This window comes from Hesperophylax consimilis, chromosome 6, assembly GCF_061612785.1.
Source record: "Hesperophylax consimilis isolate HC1 chromosome 6, BYU_Hcon_1.0, whole genome shotgun sequence".
Lineage (NCBI taxonomy): Eukaryota > Metazoa > Arthropoda > Insecta > Trichoptera > Limnephilidae > Hesperophylax > Hesperophylax consimilis.
The window spans coordinates 39,393,457-39,417,145 of record NC_142841.1 but is presented as its reverse complement, the minus strand read 5'-3'; the positions used below and the strand labels follow the sequence as shown (position 1 = coordinate 39,417,145).

The 23,689-nt window shown below is 34.3% G+C and overlaps 2 protein-coding genes across 2 annotated transcripts; both read left to right on the top strand.

Annotated features, from left to right (window-relative positions):
* Positions 1-3,849: 3,849 nt before the first annotated feature.
* Positions 3,850-6,536, top strand: LOC149423332 (trypsin-1-like). Its single transcript, XM_089632724.1, has 4 exons — positions 3,850-3,880; positions 4,755-4,938; positions 5,283-5,535; positions 6,162-6,536. The coding sequence occupies exons 1-4, from the start codon at positions 3,850-3,852 to the stop codon at positions 6,534-6,536; spliced, it is 843 nt and encodes a 280-aa protein (XP_089488850.1).
* Positions 6,537-13,836: 7,300 nt separating this feature from the next.
* LOC149423331 (trypsin-1-like) lies at positions 13,837-16,823 on the top strand. Its single transcript, XM_089632675.1, has 4 exons — positions 13,837-13,886; positions 14,297-14,486; positions 15,555-15,804; positions 16,426-16,823. The coding sequence occupies exons 1-4, from the start codon at positions 13,841-13,843 to the stop codon at positions 16,717-16,719; spliced, it is 780 nt and encodes a 259-aa protein (XP_089488801.1). The 5' UTR covers positions 13,837-13,840; the 3' UTR covers positions 16,720-16,823.
* The last annotated feature ends 6,866 nt before the right edge of the window (positions 16,824-23,689 follow it).

The window sequence follows — 23,689 nt, the reverse complement described above, 5'->3', positions numbered from 1 at the left end:
TTACTGGAACAAGCCCGTTGGTGTCACGTTTCCAGCCCCAGTTTTCTGGATTTTTTTTGGATTCCATACCTTTTTGATCTTGATGGTACGTTCTAAATGCATGGTACCGTGCAGCGTCGTTCGTTGGTGGCAAAGAGGCAAGATTGAATTTGCTTTTTGTTGTCGACTTTGCGAAACGTTTGTAGCGGACTTCTTCCAAGGTTTCCTTATCCATGTCACCCCCGTACAAAGCAACAAGAAAGCGTGTTCTTGCAACTGCTATGTCTTCTGGTGTTGCATCATGTTGTTTGAAGATTCCTATCATGGCATTGAGTCTTGTGTCGTTTTGCACAAGCGAACAAAATTTTGTTTTTCCTTGGTTGAAGAAGGACGATGTTGTATCGCAGCCGCTAAAGGCATGAAGAAACAGAATATTCTCAGCCGCCTCTTTGTATTTCACACTATTCGCGAAACACAGTCTTTCAAAAGTTTAGCCTCTTCCGGGTTTGCGAAGATATATACTACTTTTGGGTGGTGCTAATGCTGTCAGCAGAACTAGGAGATCAAGGTCTTCGCCAATAATGAAAACAGCGTCATATGATGAACACAAGGAAATCTCAGTATTGACAATCAACTCATCAGCATCTTCTTCAGCCTGCTTAAGGCGATGCACTACGTCGTGTAATATTTTAAATTGAGCCGCTATCAATAACAACCCTTACGTAGATGGCGATAAGGTTTAAATTCGCGCTTAACACCATCCGCCTGTTTTGATTTATGCAAGAAAAAAACATGGCCAAAAAGTGCCTTTTATTTTATTTTGTGGATGTTCAGGCATAAATATTTAATTTTTTTTCGATCATTTTATAAATAATTTATTTTTCCACATTATACAATAAAATCATAACCTAAAATGGGTTCGTAAGTAGGAGATTTTGAACTTTAAAGCAATTTTCATAGTATACATTATTTTTTCTTTAAGCTTATAAAAAGACTTATATAAAAAATACTCGATTATTTCAAAGGCCAAGATGTATTCTATTCGCAGTATTTAATTCAAGCATCTGAAACATTTCTAGGCGACCAAATTTTCAAACCAAAAAAACATGATTTTGCATTACTACGTATGGCATCGCCTTAACTGTAAAATCATCCTGTATAAATTGCTTTGTAAGCATCGAAATCAGACGGATTTTGTTATTTTCATTGGCTAAAAATCGTTCTTGTGAAACTTGAACTGGCATTGTTTCATCGAAAAGAACATCTGCAGACATGAGCATCCAGGCAACGTCCTGTAACCAGGACTCAATCAGTGTTGCCAAGTCAGCTGTAGACTAGGATCCCACTACAACAAATCAACGTCATCGAGCACACGGATGATGCTATATAAGTATATTGTAACGTAGAAATACGTTAAAATGATATTGTGTAATATGTTCATACAAAATTTATCAAGAAAACTGGAGTTTTACAATTTTTTGTCAAAATTTTCTTCTTTCAACCGCTGTAACTCGTTACCTATAAGACTTACAAAAAAAAAACTTTGTACAAAAAATGTAGGTAATTTAGTTGTCTTTAAGTTTGCCTTCAACAATTTGGTTATAAAATCAACCACTTCATAATTATTTTGAAAAAACCAAATTTTGGCACCTTCAATCCAAGATGGCGGATCGAGCTCGACCCCCCCAAGGTCGAAAACTTTTTTTTTTCTTTAGAGTCCCAATCTTAACAACATATGTGAAAATCGCTACTACCTAACCTTTTGCAAGGTGGAGCCCTTTTTTATCCCCCACTGACTGGACTAACTCGCAAGTGCGCACTTCTGTTGTATTTGGTCTCTGGTCTGGATCAACCAAATATCTGAAAATACTTTATTTTTGAGAAAAAATATCATGCAACACTCAGTTTACATACTTTAAGGCTACATAGGCACCAAAGGATATCTCATGGCTTATGGTGTACCTAGTAGCGATGGGTCGTTCATTAGCGAGCCGCTCAATTGAACGGTTAATCTTTTTTATCACTAGATATTTTAGAAAAAAAGCGCCATAAAATTATCATATTTTTAATTGTTATCTCAACCACAGAGACGTGAAAGGCGTCTGACTTTTCGACATCTGGACTTGGACGTATTTACCTGCACCTACTAACTAGCATCTTATCTATCTCGTGTTAATAATTATAATAATTCATACGCTGGGAGTTGGGAGTTGAGCTAGGAGCTGGTAGCCGTTTTGGGGGAGTAGTATCGTGCGAGAACAGTATTTTTTTTTGTTGTAATTATTTTTATTTTTAATAATATGCTTACATGGTACATAATTCATTTTACATCTTGGGTCTTTTTACTACTCTTCCATTGAAAGCATTTGCTTGTGTATGGAAGGGGAGTGTACATAAATGTTGTTGTTAGTTAGTATTTAAATAATTCATTGTACATAAATGTATGTTTGCTGTAGTATTTTTTTGACAGTAGTGAAGGATAATATATTAATATAATAAATTTTTTAAAAAGAAAGGAAGTTATGGAAAACTAAGGATATTTGTGAGATTAATTAAGTAACAGTAATTTTTTTTTTCAGAATATTTTTAAAGTGTCTCTTGACAGAGAGCAGTATTCGGGTTTTATCATTAATGCTTCTGATTTCTTCTGGTAGACGATTGAAAAAAGTTCTTCCTTGGTAAGTATAATGATGTTGTGCAAAAGACGTATTTAGTTTTGGGCATAGAAAAACATGTCTAAGTCGCGTTCTTAGACATATTCTTATTGCTTGTACGCTCTGAGCACCTAGCTCCCGTTTAATTGAGCCGTCGTTCAATTAAGTCACCTCTTGGAGCCGTACGAAAATATTGGTACGGTGGTTCCTCTCTTAATAAAATAAGTGATGATCATTCATGATCAGTCATCATTCATACCAATTACCTAGGGCTAATTATTGGTAATAATAAAACTTAATAAACTTTGCTGTAATAATCCTCCGATACCATTTTGACCTTTTAGCAAGCCGTATCAATATACTGTAACTTCAACTCGGCGAGCTGCGTCGAATGGTACTTTTGCCGATGAGTTTTCATTTGACAGGTATAATTTAAAAAAAAAATGATGACAAAAACTTCAAGGATAAATACATGGCCTGGACAAGCCATTGCATATGACATCAAGGTCTGGTGGGTCTGCGATTCGGATACCAACAACCCGCTCAGAGGTCAAATTTACAGCGGAAAACTTCCAGATGCAGATCGTGAAGTGAATCAAGGTGCACGAGTGTTATTGGATTTAGTTGACAAGTATTTAACTAACTAATACATTTTTACGTGACAAGACTTGGCCAGAATTCTGATGGAAAAAGAACTTGCCATCGTTAGTACTGTACGCATGAACAGGGTTTTTGTCTCGTTATAAACACATATACCACATATTGACACATTAATATATACTATTTGCACACCTTCCTTTATCTAAAACTAGTTTGATAGCCCACACCTCCTATATGGCCTGGTCAGGGTTCATTGCCCATCCCAAGTGTACAAGTACATCGCCCATCGGAGGGTTAATTAATCTACTCTCAGCCTTTGCTACGCATGATTAGTTATATTTTAAGAATTAATTATTATTATGTAATATTTATTATACGTTGTAATTTTCAAAGTGAATTAATCGTAAAATAAAAATAAATGTGTTTTTATCGGATTACAAAACGATGAACGCATCTACAAATATTGAAATAAGATAAAGTGCATTTGTAACACTTTTTAATTATTTATTGTGTAAAAGCATAAAAGAGAGATGGAAAAAACTATAAATGGAATATCACAGGCAATATTGTTTAGTTTTAATATAAAAATAGGTACAGAATGATCAAGGAAGTGATAATGACGTTAGCATTCCTTGTCTGCTCGAAAGGTAAATACTTCGTTCAGTGTAGTGTGGATAAATATATTTTTTCTTAAATGACTTCCATAGATCTCACAAACTAAAATTTCATAACTCGTCACCTCAGTTGGACTCAGTTTGAATACAAAACCATTTCTTTTGCTCATTTCTACAACCATAATAACTTTTAGAGCCATCTATGTTGTATTTTCGTAGATACCTGCATGGCGAAGTTCTAACATCGAGTTTTTAAGGCTTCTATTTATTTAATAAGGTTCTAAAATCACTTTGAACCTTTTGCAATTGCCATCTTGTTCGTATCTGAGAGTTATCAATTTTTACTAGACGCAGTAATTTGTCACTTTTGTTGGATAGGGTTTTTAACTTTTCCTTGCTATGTTCTCTCCTTGCCAAGTTTGAAAGGATGATTTCTAATAATCCATGTAATATTTTCTCATTTTGAGATTCAAGTTTTCTCATTTTGAGATTCATTCTTGTGTGAAGTATTTTTGTTCGACATATTTTAAAAGGAGAATATTTAATTAGATCGTGGCCCTATCTTGGAATGGCATTAAGGAAATATAATTAGAACCAGAACTTGCACGTTTAGGTATGTTCTAAAATGGTAAGAGTATTTCCTATTAGTAAATAGTTTCCTTTGAAAACTGTTAAACTATAATACCTAACACAAGATCTCAAAATCAGAAATCGATAAACAGATTATGGAAATGGTCTTTGCAAACTTTGACACCTCGTATCTCAGAAAAAGGCAAAGTGAAATTAGAATCCTGTCCAATTGAAGTGATGAACTAATTGTTTGGCAGTGATACATGCCATAATATACGTCACCGCAAATAAGATTTTTTTAATAGATGTCTAATAGCACTCTTCATACTTCTTACAGGATATACCTTAAGACAGTCCCCCAGTTTAGCTGGACGAATTGTCGGCGAATTTCCGATTAATATATCGGAGGCACCATACATAGTCTCTATAGAGGTGAATAAGGGGGGTATATTCGCAAAATACTGCGGAGGGTCCATCATCAGTGAAAGTATTATCGTTACTGCTGCACACTGTACCAAAGGGTAAAAATACGACCAACCAAATAATTTCATTCAGATATAGTTTCAAAACATACCTAGATCCTATAATAATTGTGTAACATCGATAATGTCTCCGTGGCTTACCCATCTACCCATTTCGATTTTTTAACGTGTGTTAACCTTTTTTAAATTTGTGAAAATCATGTGTGAAAATTTTAATGTCACTTATTTAATATTAAATTGTCCTTTCTTTTTGATCTTTCACTTTAGAAATCTAGATAAATCAAACAGAAATGTGGTGTGTTCTGTCGTCGCATTATCACTTACCCTTCCAACAATTTGCAGAAATAAAACTTACCTGTGAGTTCGGTGCCAAATTTTTTCAGAGTTGCAGTATCAAATATTCGAATTCGAGCTGGATCAGCAAACAGTGCCTCGGGAGGTCAATTGACTTCAGTATCTCAAGTGATACAGCATGAAAATTACACCGACGGAAAGTACGACAATGACGTGGCCTTGCTGGTTTTAGCCACTCCATTGACTTTGGGCATAAATGTAGATACCATCAACCTTCCGATCCAAGATCTCACAGTTCTTGACGGAACTAACGCCGAAGTTTCTGGGTGGGGACTTTTAGCAGTAAGTACACAAAGAGTAGTTTTTTTTCGATATCAACTTTATTAATTATAAAATAATTTGTACTATTGTACTGCTCATTACACCATCCTTCAAATAACAATAATTTTAGATTGTCTTTCCCGTTTGATAAGCCGGAAATCCATCAAGAGCTGTCTGTTCAAAGAAACTTGGATTATAAAGCAAATACTGTTATTTTCATATTTCATTATTGTTGATTAAGGTAGGTTACTAATAATGCTTATTAATTTACTAGAATAGAAGTCCCTGGAACCCCAATTCTAGATTTGCTTTGGGTTTTGAGTTCTGCTTTGTTTCCTCCCCCGTTTTGAGCAGTATTGCAGTACCCATGATTATTTTAAGTGCAGGTTTTGGGAACTGATTTTTTTATGAATAAAAAGTATCATTTTCCTACCTATAGCTACAAAATATTTAATGTTCGCAAAAGGGTTCATCGGTTGACTTTTTCCAGTGACAATTTCGTCAAAATGAAAGCGATTTTGCAATTTACCGAGTAGGATGAGTGTTTTGGAAGCATTAGAATGATTATGAGTAGTTGGTCACTTACGCCGAGAAGGAGTCCATGATTTCTAGACACATCACTAAACAGTTTTTTATGTTGTTTCCAGAATTACAGCAGCACAAAGGAACTTCATAGAGTGATTATCCCCATAGTTAACCAAGATTTCTGCAGTCTAGCTTACGAAACAGTGAGAATGGAAATAACTGTCAATATGATTTGTGCAGGAAGACTCGGGATAGGAGGGCGAGATGCTTGCTCGGGGGACTCCGGTGGTCCACTGGTTATCAACAACACCCTCATAGGGATCACATCTTGGGGAAAGGGCTGCGGACAGCCCAAATTTCCAGGAGTTTGGACCCGAGTGCCAAGAATAAGGGATTGGATTGAAGAGAATTCACTTCTTAACAAACAAAAAACTGGTCTTGGTGAAAGGCAATTTGCCAATTATTGCAGTGATGCCATCAATAGACAAAATGATTAAATTTATGTAATGTAGTACAAAAAAAAAATCATTTTTTTAACAACCTCTTAGAAGTTTTCTTATTTTTTATAGAGCCTTAATCCCACCCCTCAAGTCAATTTGATCGCTTTTGGAAACAGCTCATATGGCTTCAAAGAAATCGTTCTACCTTCCTTACTCTCACGGTGAGAAATATGATTTAAACGGTGTTGAAAAAAAACACCACGCTTTGTATACAAATGTAAAAGTGTACGACTACAATAATGAAAATGTACACCTCTATGAAACCAAAGGTTCCGACCGCAATTTAAGAAAGATTTATGAAATTTTGTAAACTTTTTATATGAAACGAAAAAAGTGAGATGACAGTAATTTTTATAATAAATTTTTCAAATTAAATGTGTTGTTTTGTTATCAGTAATTTTAGTTCCGTGCTAAGACGAAAATAATGCAGGGGAAAATAAAACTCTTGGTCATCCAAATTATTTATTTGGAAACACCTTAAGGACTTTCAGTCAAATTTAAAAAAATAAAATGATTGGGAAAACATAAAACGCTAATAAATGTCTACTAATAGTTTCCGATATTCTACTCAGAATTTAATATAATGGCGTAGATATTAAAAATTTATCAATTTTTTTTTAAATTATGAGTACATGGAAATAATATAAATATATCGCTTCACCACAGCTTCATAATGCCTTAAGTCGGCAAGACAGCTGTCATAGTAATTGCAAAGCTAAACTTATCAATTAACTTTATAAATAAACTGTTGTTTTTTAAATTGAATAATAATGTTATTGAATATATAAAAGAAATACTTATAATTATAACTTCCGTGTCCAGAATGCTATCCATCTAAAAAATGGTTATAATATTCATAATTTGTGTTAATAATGAAATAAACCCTTAACAACGAAAATAACATATCTCAATTTCATGAAATTACCTTGCATTACTTAGGTACATGAAAATATTTTAGCTGTTTAACACATCACAAAAATATATATTATATTTTAATCACATCAAATATTATTCAATCATTAAAAAATACTATGTTTTTTATTGTTTTTGTGTTTAATTCGTAGAACTCATTTAATTTAAAAAAAATAATAATAATTTATATTTTTTAAATTAAAGAGGAAGATAATACTATAAACGAAACATGAAACAAAACAAAAAAGAGAAAAAAATAAGTTTCAAAAGTTATTCCAATAATAAAAGAAAAAATATTTATTTGATAGTTATTAAAATATATTTCAAAATAACACTATACAAAAAACAAGTATATTATTTGAGCGAGTTTTATAAAACAAGGCTTGGTAGCTATAGCAACAATAGATTAAAAAAAAGAAATCATAGATAACAATAATACATTAAAACCTAATATCACGACAGATTTAATCCGACGGCTTATCGGCCGATTAGTTATGTTGGCAAATACCCTAGATGTTAGTATTTTTCTTCTAGTAATCTTAAAAAAAATATTACGTGAGAAGTGTATTTGAATAGGAAAATTTATAAAAATATATATATTTTTATGTGAATACCGCAAAAGATACCGAACTGCTCCCAAACGTCTGGAGCCAGTGAGACTATGGTTTTACCAATTGGCTTATGTTGTAAGGTTAAAGATAGTGAGGAGGGGAAGGAGATGGGAAAGAGTAAGGTGCTGTTCAGTTCCATTCTACCGGGCTAATCAAATCCGGTCACTAAACATGGCTAAAGCTATTTCAAGCAAAATAATTGAATGGTGGTCTTACAATTTATAATATAATAATCTTATAATCTTTGCGATTCTTTCAAGGATAAAGAAACCATCCTTTCACTTCAAATGCAATCAACAATGTTCTCAAAAATTGTTTTGACAGCATCGCCATTCCATTGAAAGAATATTATGTACTAAATACACAATTTGGCTGACAAAGGTTCATTTTGTTTTTTATTGTTTGTAATTAAATAAATAAAAATTAAACATCAGGGCGATACTGAGAGTATCTTCCACTCTGGCATATGCCGCATGTAGGTATACTATTCATATCGCTAGTCGAGAGTATTTCCCCTCGATTACGGAGGCTGTCAATATTAAATATTTTCATCTCGCTTGGGCAAATTCCTTCCTACATCCCCTTCCTTAACCAGCATCACAAGTCGCCCAACTGGTTTACAATATAGTTAACAAGGGTATGAATACCTTCAGCTATAATATTTCTTGTAAGGTCACATATTCTCAAACGAAAATTTGAAACAGAAAAATTAGAAATACATTCGGTCGCATCTAAAAATTGAACCTAGGATGAGGTCCAGGGTTCAATTACAAGGTTCAAGGCCTCGCCGGGGATTTGCTCTACCACTGAGATAATTCGACACTATCCCTTTCGGTAATATATAACTGTATCATACTTCGACTAGGAACTACCATTCACTTCATTTTCTTAAACCATATTATATTGGCAACTAGGTACATTTATATATGATTGCAAGATTCTTCCCGAACTAAATTCAATCTAGAGAGTGTCTTGGATAAATATACCCATTTTATTTTAATGTGCGACATTTTTTGACTTTTCTACAAGTTTAGAATAAATATTTTATTTTTGGAATAACTTTACGGGTAAGACATCAAATTGTAATATTTAATCATAAAAGACAGTATTAAAACGAAAATTTTGAACATAAAAATAAGAAAAGCTTATTCGCATCTAGAAAATATAATACAGAAACTTTACAACAATATTTGAAGATCTCCGTTGCTGGGTTGCAAGATCTTTGGCTCTTAACCTAGAGCTTTGCTGGCATAAAACCTTTACGGGCGGTCCGTTTGATTGATTCCCCAATCTTAACAAACGGACTGCAATCTTTAGAGCACAGGCGTCAGGTAGGTATGCTTTCCTTGTTCTATCGGTATTACAATGGAAGATGCTCTGAGGAACTAGCGTCATTGATCCCTTCGGCACCGGTGCGTAGTCGGGATACACGCCAAACGCGCGCCCAACATTTGTACACAGTTGACATTTGTCACATGAGAACGGGTCGCTTCTACGATTCGTTCTTAAGTTCAACAGCTCGGCTGTGGAACGAACTGCCAGCCTCTGTGTTTCCTCCCTCCTACAACATGGGACTCTTCAAGACCCATCTTCACTCCTTCCTCTCCACAAAAAGACCCTCCACACAGCATCCCCAAAGATGACATAGGCCCTGAGGGAAATTATTTTCTTCAGGGCCTCCTGTGTGGAGTTAATATAAAAAAGGGCTCTTTTTTATATATCACATAAATTATCGCTGATTAGGCACTATTTAAATTGACGTTGTTTTTAGGTAGGTATAAACATCATGTAATTACTTTTGTCGGGTTTGAATACCGCGACCCCTTGAACTATTTATTGGATAACCAACACCTCTCCCATAGGTCACCCCACGTCGCCACATTTAGTGATTTAGTGGGGGTGCCCGGGATCATCGGGTGAGGTGTGTTCAGGATGCGCCTGCCCACCATCTGCGTAGCGTGCCAGATCGGGAGAGGCTGGTTTAGGGGACCCTTCGACCTCTCCAACTGGTCTCATTGCACCACAGTGGGTTGGATAAACTCAAATATGTCCGTCACTCCTAGATATACCGATCCCAAGATTTCTACCCAACTCTTATACCTTTTGCCTTCCAAAAACTTATTTTCCTTCCTTTCCTTAAAAAAGACCCTCCACACAACATCACAATAGGTGACATAGTCCCTGATGGAAATTATTTACCTTAGGGTCTTCTGTGTGGGGTTAATTTAAAAAATAATAATCTCCAATTAATCTCCGCCATGAAAATATATTTCAAATATCTCCGATAGTAACACTAATCTAACGGCTAATCGGTATTTTTCGATGTGTTTGTTTCCCTATCTAAAACATTCAATGATTTTATTAGAACACTGTGTTAATACTTTTCACTGAAATCCACTTATTGTTCAACCTACTGAAATAGTTATTTACCCACTTAATAGACAGATTGCAAAGGAATTTAAATATACTATTCGCTTAATTCAATGCAGCGCCAATTAAACGGACTCTTCATGCAGTCAGTAATATTTCTTTAAACTCCAACACCATTTTTTTTGGATTCGCTGGTCAAATTTAAAAGGAGCATAATATCAATGATATAAACAATTCAATGCGCATACATATACACACTCATACATACAGACACACACACAGAGACGCACACACACGTATTCACTACGCACGTCATCCGGTAATTACTAAATACCACATTCTATAAGACTTTATTGACATTGAAATATTTCAGCTATGTAAATTATTTCATCACTTTAACCAATGTACTATTTGTTGCTGTAATGTAAAATAATATTTTTTTATAGTAAAATAATAGACTCGATGTACGATTTGTCCATCAAAAGAGTGTTCACCTAACAACCCTTCTATAAACGAGCATTTCATTAGTAAATTCACGGCTAATCTGATAATTGATAATCCTAAAAATTAAAATGATTACCTACTCATAAAATTGCAGTGAGTAAGGTATGATATATTAAATGGTAGAAGATGTCGGGGGCACCCGAAGAAAACACATCACAATTTTAAAGGTAAGTGCAAATAGTTTTTAGATGATTGATCAGGCCAAAAATGTTGGCAATTAGTTTTATACATAAAAAAGAACGATGAAAAAAGTCCAGGTATAGGAATTTTTCGTAGTGGGAATATGTTGTGATTGTGCGAGTGATTGATAAGTTATTTATTGTATTAGTGTTGTTGTTAAGTTAACATAGTATTTGAAGTTTTTTTGAATTTCTTGAGTACATTTTTCGAAAATTTATTCTGTTTGCTTTCTGTTAAATCTATGTTTACCTTATATTGACGATTCCATATTGTAGAAGCATACTCCAGTGGACTTCTAACCAATGAACAGAAAAATATTTCTAGAGTCTTAGCACTTTTGAAAACTTTACTTAGTCTTAATAGGAAACCAAGCATCTTGTAAGATTTTCATATAATTTTTTCGATCTGACTATCGAAAAATAATTTGCTGTCTAAGCAAACACCTAGATCTTTACATGTAGACATCCAGTGAAGAAGTTTACTGTTCAAGTTGTAAGGATAGATAATTTCATTTTTATCGAGTAACACCTTATATGTTATAATGTATGTATGCGCATAATATCAAGATCGCTTTATAATTCCGAACAATCAAATAAAGATTGTATAAGTTTAAAAAATACGTAAATATTAAATAAGAGTGGTCCCATATGCGACCCCTGGGGCACAGCTGAGATGATTTCCACTATGCAAGTTGTGTAATAGAAACGTAATGGTTAGTCAGGTCATGTTGAGAGTTTATTAAAATTCAAATGGCACAACATGTGCTATTAACATAAATATAAAGTTAAAAAGTGTAAGTGTATGTTAAGGTGTAAAGTACAAAGTATAAAGCAAAAAGTATTAAGTATAAAGTGTAAACTATAAAGTATAAATAATAAAAAATACTAGTACAAAAGGTAAGATTTTTTATTAATAATGACGTATTAATGAATTGAAAGAATTATTTGCCACCGATGACGATCTGTGTGTTAGAGTTATGAAAGTGTTAGAGCATGTATTAGAATGAGAAATAAAATCATATAAACTATGTACCTTTGTCAGGTCGAATCGAGTGCTAGAATTATAATAGTTTTAGAGTATGCATAAGGTTGAAAGAAGCCACATGCCTGTTCTAAGATAGAGTTGAACCCTCCGAGAAACTGCGTGATAGTTGGATACTTGAGTTTGTAAAAAAATATTGTCGATGGGTAAAATGGTTGTCGGGCGTGAGAACATTAACATATATTTTCGATAAAATAATAATTAAATAATTATTTTTTTTACTATTATCGTAATCTCTATATCAACCAATGAATTCAAGTATATTTAATAAATACTCCCGGTTTTACCAATTTTAAAACGAAAATCTTATCTACAACAGATGTTAACATAATCACATTAGATAAGTATCTACCTATACGGTTAACGGACAAACAACATCAAATAATCAATAATGACTAATATCCGTTATGTATAATGAATATATGCCACTTGTTTTTGTGAATCAAATACACCATGATTCATTTTATAGCACTAATATTTAAAATGAACATCAAAAAATCAACACCTTATAAACAAAGTATTTTACTAAGATACATGTGTAATGAGTCTTGAAAAAAATCATAAAATTAAGAAAATAATAATAATATTTGGTTTCGCTAAGGATTGAACCTTCCTTTCCAGCGACTGGAGTCAAACGCCTGTAATTTATTAATTAACTAAAGATATGCTGTAATTTCGTCCGATTTCAAAGGAATACTTTATGCGTATGCGTGATTGACACCAAAAGTTGACAACTATGACAGAATATAGTTTCATTAACGATGAGTATATCTGAAAAGTTTTAGCTCAATCACATGTCGGAAAGTCGGTTAATTCCCGCATTCAAGATTTGCATTCGTTCACAACAAATGAGAAATTCAAATATATGTATTAAAAAAGAAGAATATGTGACATGAATGTGAATGGCAAAAGTCTGAGACGTGCAAGGAAGGCATGTTACGACCAAGTGAATCAAAGACGTACTTAAGTTGAGTCACATGTCAAGAGTGGGAATGAGACGATGTAGGAAAATGAATAAACCCCGGAGCGTGTTCTAAGACAGTTGTGTGGTGGCCCTTATCTTCCTACACCTTCGGGGAAACGGCGTGATGGTTAGTTAGTAATTTTATTTTCGTTATGTGTAATATGAAGCCAAAAGTAGAGTGAATTAAATATTTACGAAATTATATAATTTCGTCCGCTTTCAATTCGGGTTGATATATTTTCAGTCAGTTCAATTTTTCTTCGTTTTAGAGCAAACATGTTGTACAGGGTCCATGATCAAATTTGAACAAAATTAAATCCTCTTGAGGTTTGGAAAATAGACGGGAAAAATATAAGGAGATTTGCTAATGTCCAAGTTGATGAAGGGAATGCCAGGGAGGCTACAGAAAGACAATACACGAACAAGTGTATAACATACTATATTCAGGTCGTGTCAAAACTTATTTTTAGTCGATGGTATCGAGACAAGAAATGATGTGATGAGTTTGTAGTGAAATACCCGGTATTAGCTGGCGAGACAAGTAGAAATCATTGATAATACTTTAATACTCTTGTAGCACAGCTAGTTTTCCTGAAGATTCTATCTTTTCCTAATCACGGTTGTGATGTTATCATCTTGCTTTTGATTGTTCTTATCGTGTTGCCTCTTGCACACTATATAAGATGTGACCAAAAAACTTCCTCAGTAAACACTTCAAGATGTTTCTGCTAACAGCGTTCGCCGCTTGCTTGGTGGCTACCAATGGTGAGTACATTTAAAGTATATATTATTGTTGACATCTGATTCTGTAACACACCCTTAACTAAATATTTAAAAAAATTGCATTGATTAAAAAAATTTACTTGTTGAGATTGTACTAAATCTGAGCGAACAAATAAGTCCACTTAAAGTATTCCCTTCGCTTTTTTAATAAATGTATGTTTAATTAAAATCCTGCCAAAAAGTAATGATTTACAGTCTTCCAACTAACATCTTAATAACTTCATTCTAATTTTTCATTCAGCCGTATATAAATACTTTTGGCCAATTTTTCCGTCATAACCTCCTCTTTGTAACATATTGCGATGTTGAAATGAAGCTCTCAGCGGCTGTGCTATAGATATTTCAAGAGTAAATACACTGTATAAACAACTAATTTTTTTTTCCTTTATCAGCCTTCGTTCTTCCCTCCGTCCCTATGTTGGATGGGAAGATCGTAGGAGGCAGTGTGGCTGCCATCACCGAGGCACCCTACCAGGTAGCCCTGCTGCTGGACTATAACGGATCTGGTTCCTACAACCAGGCCTGCGGAGGATCCATCATCACCCGCAACGTCATCGTGACCGCTGCTCATTGCACTGATGGGTAAATATACATTTTCCAACATCCTTTTCTTCTCCTTCTTCTCCTTCTTCTCCTTCTCCTCCTTATTCTCCTTCATCTCTTTCCTTTCCTTCTTCTCCTTCTTCTTATTATTCTCCTTCTTCTCACTTTTCCCTTCTTCTCCTTCTCCTTCTTGTATATCTTTTTCTATTTATTTCAGTCCACTGACATATTGACCGTTGTATTTCTAATAGATTCTGTCAGAAAGTCAGAGTATTTGTGTGTATTTCCATTTCACAATAAAAAAATCTGAACGTTTTAAAAAATTAAACACTGTTTTTGAAAGGTGATGAAATAGTCTTAGAATTTTTTTAATTAAAAATAAAGAATTTTTTTTAATTAAAAATAAATAAACATTTTTTAAATATTTAAATTTTTAAATCAAACTGAAAATGTTTTATAAATGGCTCATCTTACGTTTTTCGACTAAACTTTAAACTAAAATTACCGATATTTATATTTCATTTACAAATATTCATTCGGAAAATTCGGTTTATTTCCTTGATTTGAATGATAAGCGTGTTGTTTTATTTTTAACACTATTTAGATCATATTTCTAACTATGATAGTAAGGGAGACACAATGATTTCTATGCGACCCTACGAGAAGATCGAGAATAGCTATTTGTTCGAAAAACCGAACAAATAAGTCTGAGGTGTTAGGAAAGTTAGATATTTAGGTTTTTCTTATAACTCACCCGTAAACTAAATTAATTTAGCCGATTCCGATGAAAGGCAATAATGCTATACCCGAAAGGGTGTACCTAATTTAGTGGATAACTAATCTTGCTTCAACGCAACAGCAGCGTTACACATCTTGGTTACCGATAAATCATTTCATCTATCTAGATACATTTAAGTAGGTGAATAATTCGTAGACGCATTAAATACTCCTGATGAAAACTTTGATTTGATTACAGAATTTACACAGCAAGATGTCTTATCATATCTTCACGATAACCATTATAATTTAATCGGATTAAAATATAAAAATATATTTAAGCTTGCCTGCGTAATTTCTTGTTAAAATGAATGTTATTTCGTTCCACAGAACAATCGCCAGCAGATGGAGGGTACGCGCCGGATCTGCTCTGCACAACAGCGGAGGACAGGTCATCCAGGTTTCTCGCATCGTCCAACACTCCAGCTTCAACAGCGCTCTGAACAACGACATTTCCCTGCTGTTCCTCGCCAACTCCCTGGTTCTGTCTTCATCTGTCGCTACCGTCACCCTGCCTTCCCAGGGACAGACAGTCGCTGATGGAGCCAACGCTTTCGTCACAGGATGGGGAACCCTTTCCGTGAGTTTCCTTTGTCTTTCTTCTTCTTTAGTCGTTTTCCTCATTACTGAGGATGGTAACCCCACTCTATTTTCCCTAGTATATAAGAATCCTCGATTCCTGGAAGCCCTGTGCTGCGAGGACTTTTAGCAAGTTAAAAAATATACATATATATTTTCATTGTTCGATTTGTAATCCCTTTGGTACCAGCTGTATGACATAGGCTTCCTTTGAATGTTTCCAATTTTTACGAATGTTAACGGCTTTCACCACTACCTGGGAAGAAAATAGAAGATACACCTTATATTGACAAGACAGCGATTATTAGAAGTAAGGAACCCTAGAAAGTTGGCTCTACAGCCAAGGTAAATTGGTAATTACCTTCGACTCAATGCTGGGAATAGGCTAACTACCTTTTTTTTCAGCCTTCCGAGATTTTTTTCAATTTTTCAAGATAACGTTACATTTCTGGTATGATCTTTCTCGAGGTATTTTATCAAAAGTATGTGTAGCACAAAAACGACTGTTCGCTTATTTATGTTTGCTTATTCTCAACAATATTATACAATCATTATGATCGTGTCAGTAATTTGTTTTTTCTTAAATGTAATGAATAATAAATGATTGGTTTACCTTTTCTAGGAGGGCGGTTCTTCTCCCGTCCAGCTGTACAAGGTGACTATCCCCATCGTCAACCAGCAGCAGTGCGTGAACGCCTACAGTGGCTTCAACACTGTCACCACCAACATGATCTGCGCCGGAAGGCTCGCTACTGGAGGAGCTGACGCTTGCCAGGGAGATTCTGGTGGCCCACTGACCGTCGGAGGATACCTCATTGGCATCACCTCCTGGGGCAGGGGCTGCGCTCAGGCCGGATACCCTGGTGTCTGGACCCGTGTGCCCAACTTCGTCACATGGATCAACACCAACACGTAAATTCATCACGTGTGCTAACCTACCTATTTGAAATTCTGATGACACCATTGACATTCTATATATACATGGATAGATATATATAATAAACCTTTTACACTGTTCAACATATTTTATTTTTTGACTATCCTATTTTTCCGGTGAAATTTTATTTAATGCCTTCACTCGTATTCTGAAAGAACGTGTGCAGTCACATAACGAGTGTGTATGTAAAGGGTTACATATTCAACCTCAGGTCTTCAGTTTTAAAATTACAGAATTTGCGCAGACCGATCGATTTGAATATTGTAACGAAATAGATAATTAATTCATATCTATATATTATTTATTGAATTATATCAGCCATCGTTTCATCGAGAGCTAAATCTGGAGATTCGCAAAGAACGAACGGCTGATGTAAAGAAAAAAGAAGTGAACGAAGAAAGGAGTGTCAGCAGAATATACGACGCGAATAGTATAAAAAATCGGGGATGCCTGAAAAAGACACGGAACGATCAAGTGAACCAAATAATTGAGTTTGGTAATATCAAGAGTCAGTCTATGAGATAAATATGAATAAAACCAGTAGTGTGTTCCAAGACGTGTTCGGCGGTTCATTCTCTCTGCCTACCCTTGACATCATACATGATATTATTTTACTGTATCTTATTTCTTGAGGATGGTTGCACTTGACGTTAACCAAAGTTTTTTTTAATCGATTACGAGATCAGCCGTGTGTAGAGTAGTAACTATTGCATACGTACCAGGAAATTGTTCGTATCAAGTCCTTACTAGACTTAGTTATTAGTAATTTCATATTAATTGTTCTCGCAAAATTATTTGTATTTTATCAATAGTTTGGATTTTAAAACAATATTCTATCTACGTGACTGTACCACAGAACATTAAATGTGGTTTCAAGATAGTGTCTGTTTGTGATTGATCGGAATGAACTCATTGTTTTCCCATTACATCATTTTAATACGATTATTTCGTAATCTTGGTGATTGCAACTGTATACTTGAAGTTGATAACGAAGTCGTTTGGTGTTTATTAACTTATTTTAATCCAAGGTTAACCAAAATTTAAAACGATCTTTAAAAGTGTCTGACATTGTGCGTGATGGGCTTAATAAAACCATCTCAAGGATGAACCTAAATCAATCAAAAGGGCACACGATATTTTGTTTCAGAACTAAACTTTAATTAATGTTTTTAGTGACCTTCTTAAAAACTAGGTAGGTACTAGGTACTCAATTTTGTGATAATTTATTTTAAAACCAACTTAAAAAAATGAATATATTCATGTTTTATTTGACGACATTCAACACAAAGCATAAGATTTTAAAATTTAATGAAGGTACATATTTAACAAGAAAATTATTTATGTATCCTGTTTAATGTTCTTTTACAAAAACTTTCAGAAAGAGGGAAAAATTAAGAAAAATAACATGGTAAACCATTATAAAATATTAATATTATAGTTCAAGTAGACGGAAAGAAATATGCATAGTAAAAATAATAATTTAAGGAGGATCTTGGCTTATGAAATTCAAAACGATACGATAAATAGTTGGAATAAGACCCCTTTGACTTCGGCAGACTTTTGATTTTCAAAAGAATTCAGTTACGTCTATTCCGTCTGATCGAACAAGCTACACGAAAAGCACAAATTTCAAATCATAATATATATAAAAATGAATTTCTCTTTGTTTGTTCTCTATAGACTCAAAAACTACAGGACCGATATCGATCAAAATGTAAAAGTTTGTTCTTATTAGTGTCAGGAGTGTTTAGAAAGTGGTCTGAATGGTAGAATAAGTCGGTGATGCCTGAGAAAGACTTTAAAAAATGAATTATCTCTGCACTAGAATGAGATACGCGGTCGAATTAAAATCGATATAATGTAGTTTTTATACAGCAGTTAGGCAAATTGTAGAAGCGTTGGTAATGTAGTTTTTAGTGATTTGTCTTGTTCTAGTTTCTACTTTATTTTATGTAACTGTTATATTGTTTCATATTCAGTTTATCAGTGTACAGTTATATGATTATTATTTTTTTAATTTTGTAATTTTCGATAGCTCACTATGCATATTCTATTCTTAAAATCCATGTAATACGCGGCTGGGCGTAAAAGCAAGTAAAATTAAATGAAATAAAATGGTCGAAAAAGTCAGGGACCTCCGAGGAAGGCACGAACATAAAAATATTTGTGGTAAAATGATGCGTACGTGATGAACGAAGAAAAGGGTGTAAAAAGAAATGGTAGAATAAGTTGGGGACCTCCGAGGGAAGCATGTCAAGTGATACAAATAATTATGTTTGGTCAAAACTTTACTTCAATTTCATACCTCCGTGTAACGCCGGGTACACGTCGGCTAGTAAATAATAATAAAAATAGTCGAAATGGTAAACATCAAAATGCAATAAAATATAACAAAAAAACAATATATACTTTGACTTGGCAAGTCAAAGTATATTTACACATAATTATATAAGTGATCTGAATTTTTTTTAAGAAAGTCCATTTTTAATCGGACTCTCTTGTTCGCATTTTTTCAATATTGTGGTAACTGCCTGAAAGAAGAATGTTTATAATTTACTAGCTGTACCGCGCCATTGCTGTGGCTTAGTCTGCTGTGAAGATAGAGAAACAATCGCGCTAGTAGCTAATAGAAAAAAATGTTTATCCAACAGATTGCAATCTTTTCAAATCTGCATACTACCTACATACTGTTCAGAGAATTTTTAGTAAATTAAAAATTTCCAAAAAGGTCAACCATTACGACCAAAGATTATCACTATGAATTTTCAGCTTCATTAACGAGACGATCTTCATTAAACCTCTTTAAAAAATAATGAGATTCTGAATTTTGTAATAATAATTAGTTTAAAAAGTATTCAGAACTCATAAATAATTGCTACGATCGTTCACGTATAACTGAAAACAACTGTAGGTTCGTAGCGCCTTCGCATCGTAGCTGGTAGCTCGTAGACTGGTGGCTGTCTAGTCGGCGTAGAGGGCGCAGAGGTGATCCTCGGTAAATCTGCTATGGTTCAAAGATAGAAGTTAGAGAATTTTCAGGGTGACCCGTTCAATGATAAGTTTAAGCGAGCGCTCCGCCTTTTATACAATATTTTTAGTATACATTTAACGTGAGATGAAAGCTTACTCTAAAATTTTTAAATAAATATGGGTTGACCGCTATATTTGTGTAAGTGTTTCCATATTTTTAAGTGCACGGCACGGCCAGGGAAAATAATCAAATCATTTATATTTTACTACTTGAACATTTATTATTTATTTTAATTTCAATATGTTTACATAGATGGCAGTATAAATCAAACGAGCAGATAAATCAATAAAATGAGTTTAAGTGCTACTTTGATTTATTATCTATGGTCTCGACAGTCGAAGAGTAAGCCTCTTTATTACGAATCCACGGGTTGTAGGTTCGAATCCCAGCATGCGCAAAATAATTTTATTTGATTTATTTGTGGTATTCCACAGTAAAATAATTTAAAAATAATATGGCATGTGGCAGCCCTACTTGATCCAGTTTGTTGTGAGCAGTTGATATTCTTATTCATAATTTGAAATCACTTTGGATAGACTTTAAAGTGTACTTGCTCAGCTGCTAAATTTAATTCTACGTTTTTTAACATAATATGAATCGTTGAAAAGTTTGAACAATTTGAATAACCTACGCAAATGAATCACCCAATTCAATCTTTTCACCATCTCCTCAGCGGGCGTCGCGGCGTCCGAGGTGTCCGACGGGTTAATTGGTGCGGACAGATTGCGTCGGCGTCTAATCGCCCGTCACGTCGCGAGTCGACTCGAGCCCTCCCGACCAGGGGCGGAAACTGCCGAAGTCCGCCGTAACAACTAGTAATGGGCGTCGACGATATTCGGAAAAACGCCAGCGGAAGCTTCCGTTGATGACTATTGTCAACCGTTGGATTTAACAGATGGAAATAACGCCGAAAAATAACAAAATAAATAACATTCCTACTAAGGGACTTTCAACGTTTGCGAATCAATCGTAATCCATAAATATAAAATGTCTAACCACAAAAAATTGCTTCATACGAAAAAAAATTAAAACATTTTATTTAACGTTAATTTTTAAAAAAGTGGGTGTGTCAAGCCTACGCAAGACAGAAGTGAAACTTCTTTTGTTAAACCGTATGAACCACAATCAATTACGTATTTCACTCGTATTACACTCACGACGCAGTATACTAACCAAGCAGCTGATGCTTGGCGTGGCGCAGTTCGCTGGTGTCTGAGAGAGAGGAAAGAAGAGAAGAGAGAGAACGTTCGTGAGCGGCTCCCCCACCTCAACAAGCGCATATGGTGAGAGAGGGACAGTGAACGGTGAGCGGTGGTGGGGGTACCCGCATTTTCGTGTCGATCCTGACTCGGTTTTACTCCGTCCCCGAATTACGCGCCTAAAGAAGTTTCACTTCAATATAATATATTTTTAAAAATAATGTACAATGTACAGAAATAGAATCCCACACAAGATCGCGTAGTGCGCTCTAGCGAACGGATATTTTATCAGAGGGAGATAGTTTTAATTTTTTTTTCTGTAAATTATTACATATTATCAAAATAAATAAATTAAATAAAAAAATGTAATACAATTATCATAATATACGGATTAGATAATAATTTTAATCCAACACAATAACGCAAAGCGCGCTCTAGCGGAGTAATGTTTTATCACAGTGAGATAAGTGTTTTTATTATTTTGCAATATTATTTTCTTTTAAAAAATGTTCTGACCTACTAAAAAATAAGATATTGAATGAAAAAGGCGTTAAAAACAAAAAAAATAATGTGCGATGGCCGAGAATCGAACTCGGATCAACTGCTTGGAAGGCAACTATGCTGACCATTACACCACCAACGCCAGTTGTCGGGATGAGCTAAGAAGCATTTATATGTTACTTCAAAACTTTGACTAGATCAAATGAACTTTAATCGGTGGTGGGGGTACCCGCATTTTCGTTTCGATCGTGACTCGGTTTTACTCCGTCCCCGAAAATTCATTACGCGCCTAAAGAAGTTTCACTTCAAAAAAATTATAAGGAATAATGCAATTTGTCCGAAGAAATTCCACAATCTCAAAGATAAATCAACTTTCTTCAGGCTGATAGGTACCGTATTCAGATACGTTCCGGTTCCGATTCAAGATGATGGCCATGTTGAATACTACCTTTTTTCCGCCAAAGTTCGCATGATCGTAGTAGGAACCATGATCATGCGAACTTTGGCGGAATAAAAAGGTAGTATTCAACATGGCCATCATCTTGAATCGGAACCGGAACGTAACAAACAAATTTACAGGCAAATGAAATAGTAGCGTTTAACAGAGCTTCGTACAAGTTCAGTCAATTGGCCATAACAACCGTTATAATCCTCATTATTAACATTACTTATTTTATTATGTACTAGTATGGTAACCGGACAACTCAACACAATTGAACAAAGTCATGAAAAGAGATAAAATTAAAGCTCAGTTAAATAGGCTACGTAGGTTAGGTTTATAATTTTTTTTCATCGATAACAAATTATTATAAGCATTAATTACTCGCCTGAAATATCCATACAAATTGAAAATACCTCCAGAGTAAAAATAAATGCCGCTGATGTTAATTGAACCCGCACCTTCTGATGTCCAGTCAGGTGCTCTGGACCACTGAGCTACGTCGGCTTATTCCTAATCCGCCAAAAAATTCAATTTGTACAAGTACTTCAATCGACAATTACTGCTTATCATACATATTGTTTTCATCGATTTTAATGACTGTACATCACTTTTCAAAGGTGTCTTGAATTTTCGTTTTGTTGAGCTATCCTGAACTTTATAATATTTGTATTTTTTTTATAATATAAATGTATGTAAAATCCCGAATGGCATATAAATGAAAGAAAAAATAGATAAGTTAGATATTTTATTTATTCTTATTTTTGTTTTAAGGTTCCGTTTTATCACGGTTATTTTTGTCCCGAGTGATTTAATTAATAATTGATTCCAACTTTCTACTCAAATGTATGTCAATAGCTTTGAGCGTTGACGGAATATAGACGTTATTTCCAACGAGCGTTATATTTTGACACAGTACTAGTAATAACCCGACGATATGAATCACGGCGCTAAGAGGTGAACGGAGTAAAAATCTCTTGGTAGATGTCCAATTTCAGAATGGAAATATAACAAGTCGATCTACACGTAGGAAGGTAGTTATTAATAATTTGAACAATTCGGGTTTAAACTGAATGCGGCAGGTATAAATACAGGACGTTGTAATTTGTAGTGCGGTTAGGCAGATACGTGTTTTTTCTGCATAAAATGTCGTTCTCTCTGAAATTTAACATCAAATTCCACCATTAACGCTGTAATTGATGAGAGTTGTTAGTATTTATCTTCACATTATCAACAAATCAAATTTGTTTTCACTAGGGATAACCCCAATATCTTTGAAACCTCACGAGAAGCATTATATTTACTGAATACATTTGATTCAAAATTTTAAGTTAATAGTTTAATAGTGTAGACTATTAATCTATACAAGTATGGATAACAATAGGTCCATATCTCGAGTATAATCTGCAATACAGGGGTGAATACATTATAGCGCAGTTAGCATTAGCTTCTTCTTAGAAACTGGCTATTCTAAGAAAATAATCATGTACACGATAGCCGTTTATTACGTATATATTGTTATAATTTTTATTGTTCTGTCTATAATATCAAATTATAAACATTTTGTTAATTATTACCGAGAGGTAATTCAATAAATTAGAATAGGAAAAATGAAAAAGCGAAAAAAAATATCAGAAAAAATAATTTTAAGCGAAGAGAAAACTAGGTAAGCACTTGCAAAAATTATCAGATTAAGTGGCTTCGAAACATAAGTGACTCATGTGAGTGCTGTTATTGTTAGATAATATTTAGGGCTGCTTTCAGCATATTGAAGATTGT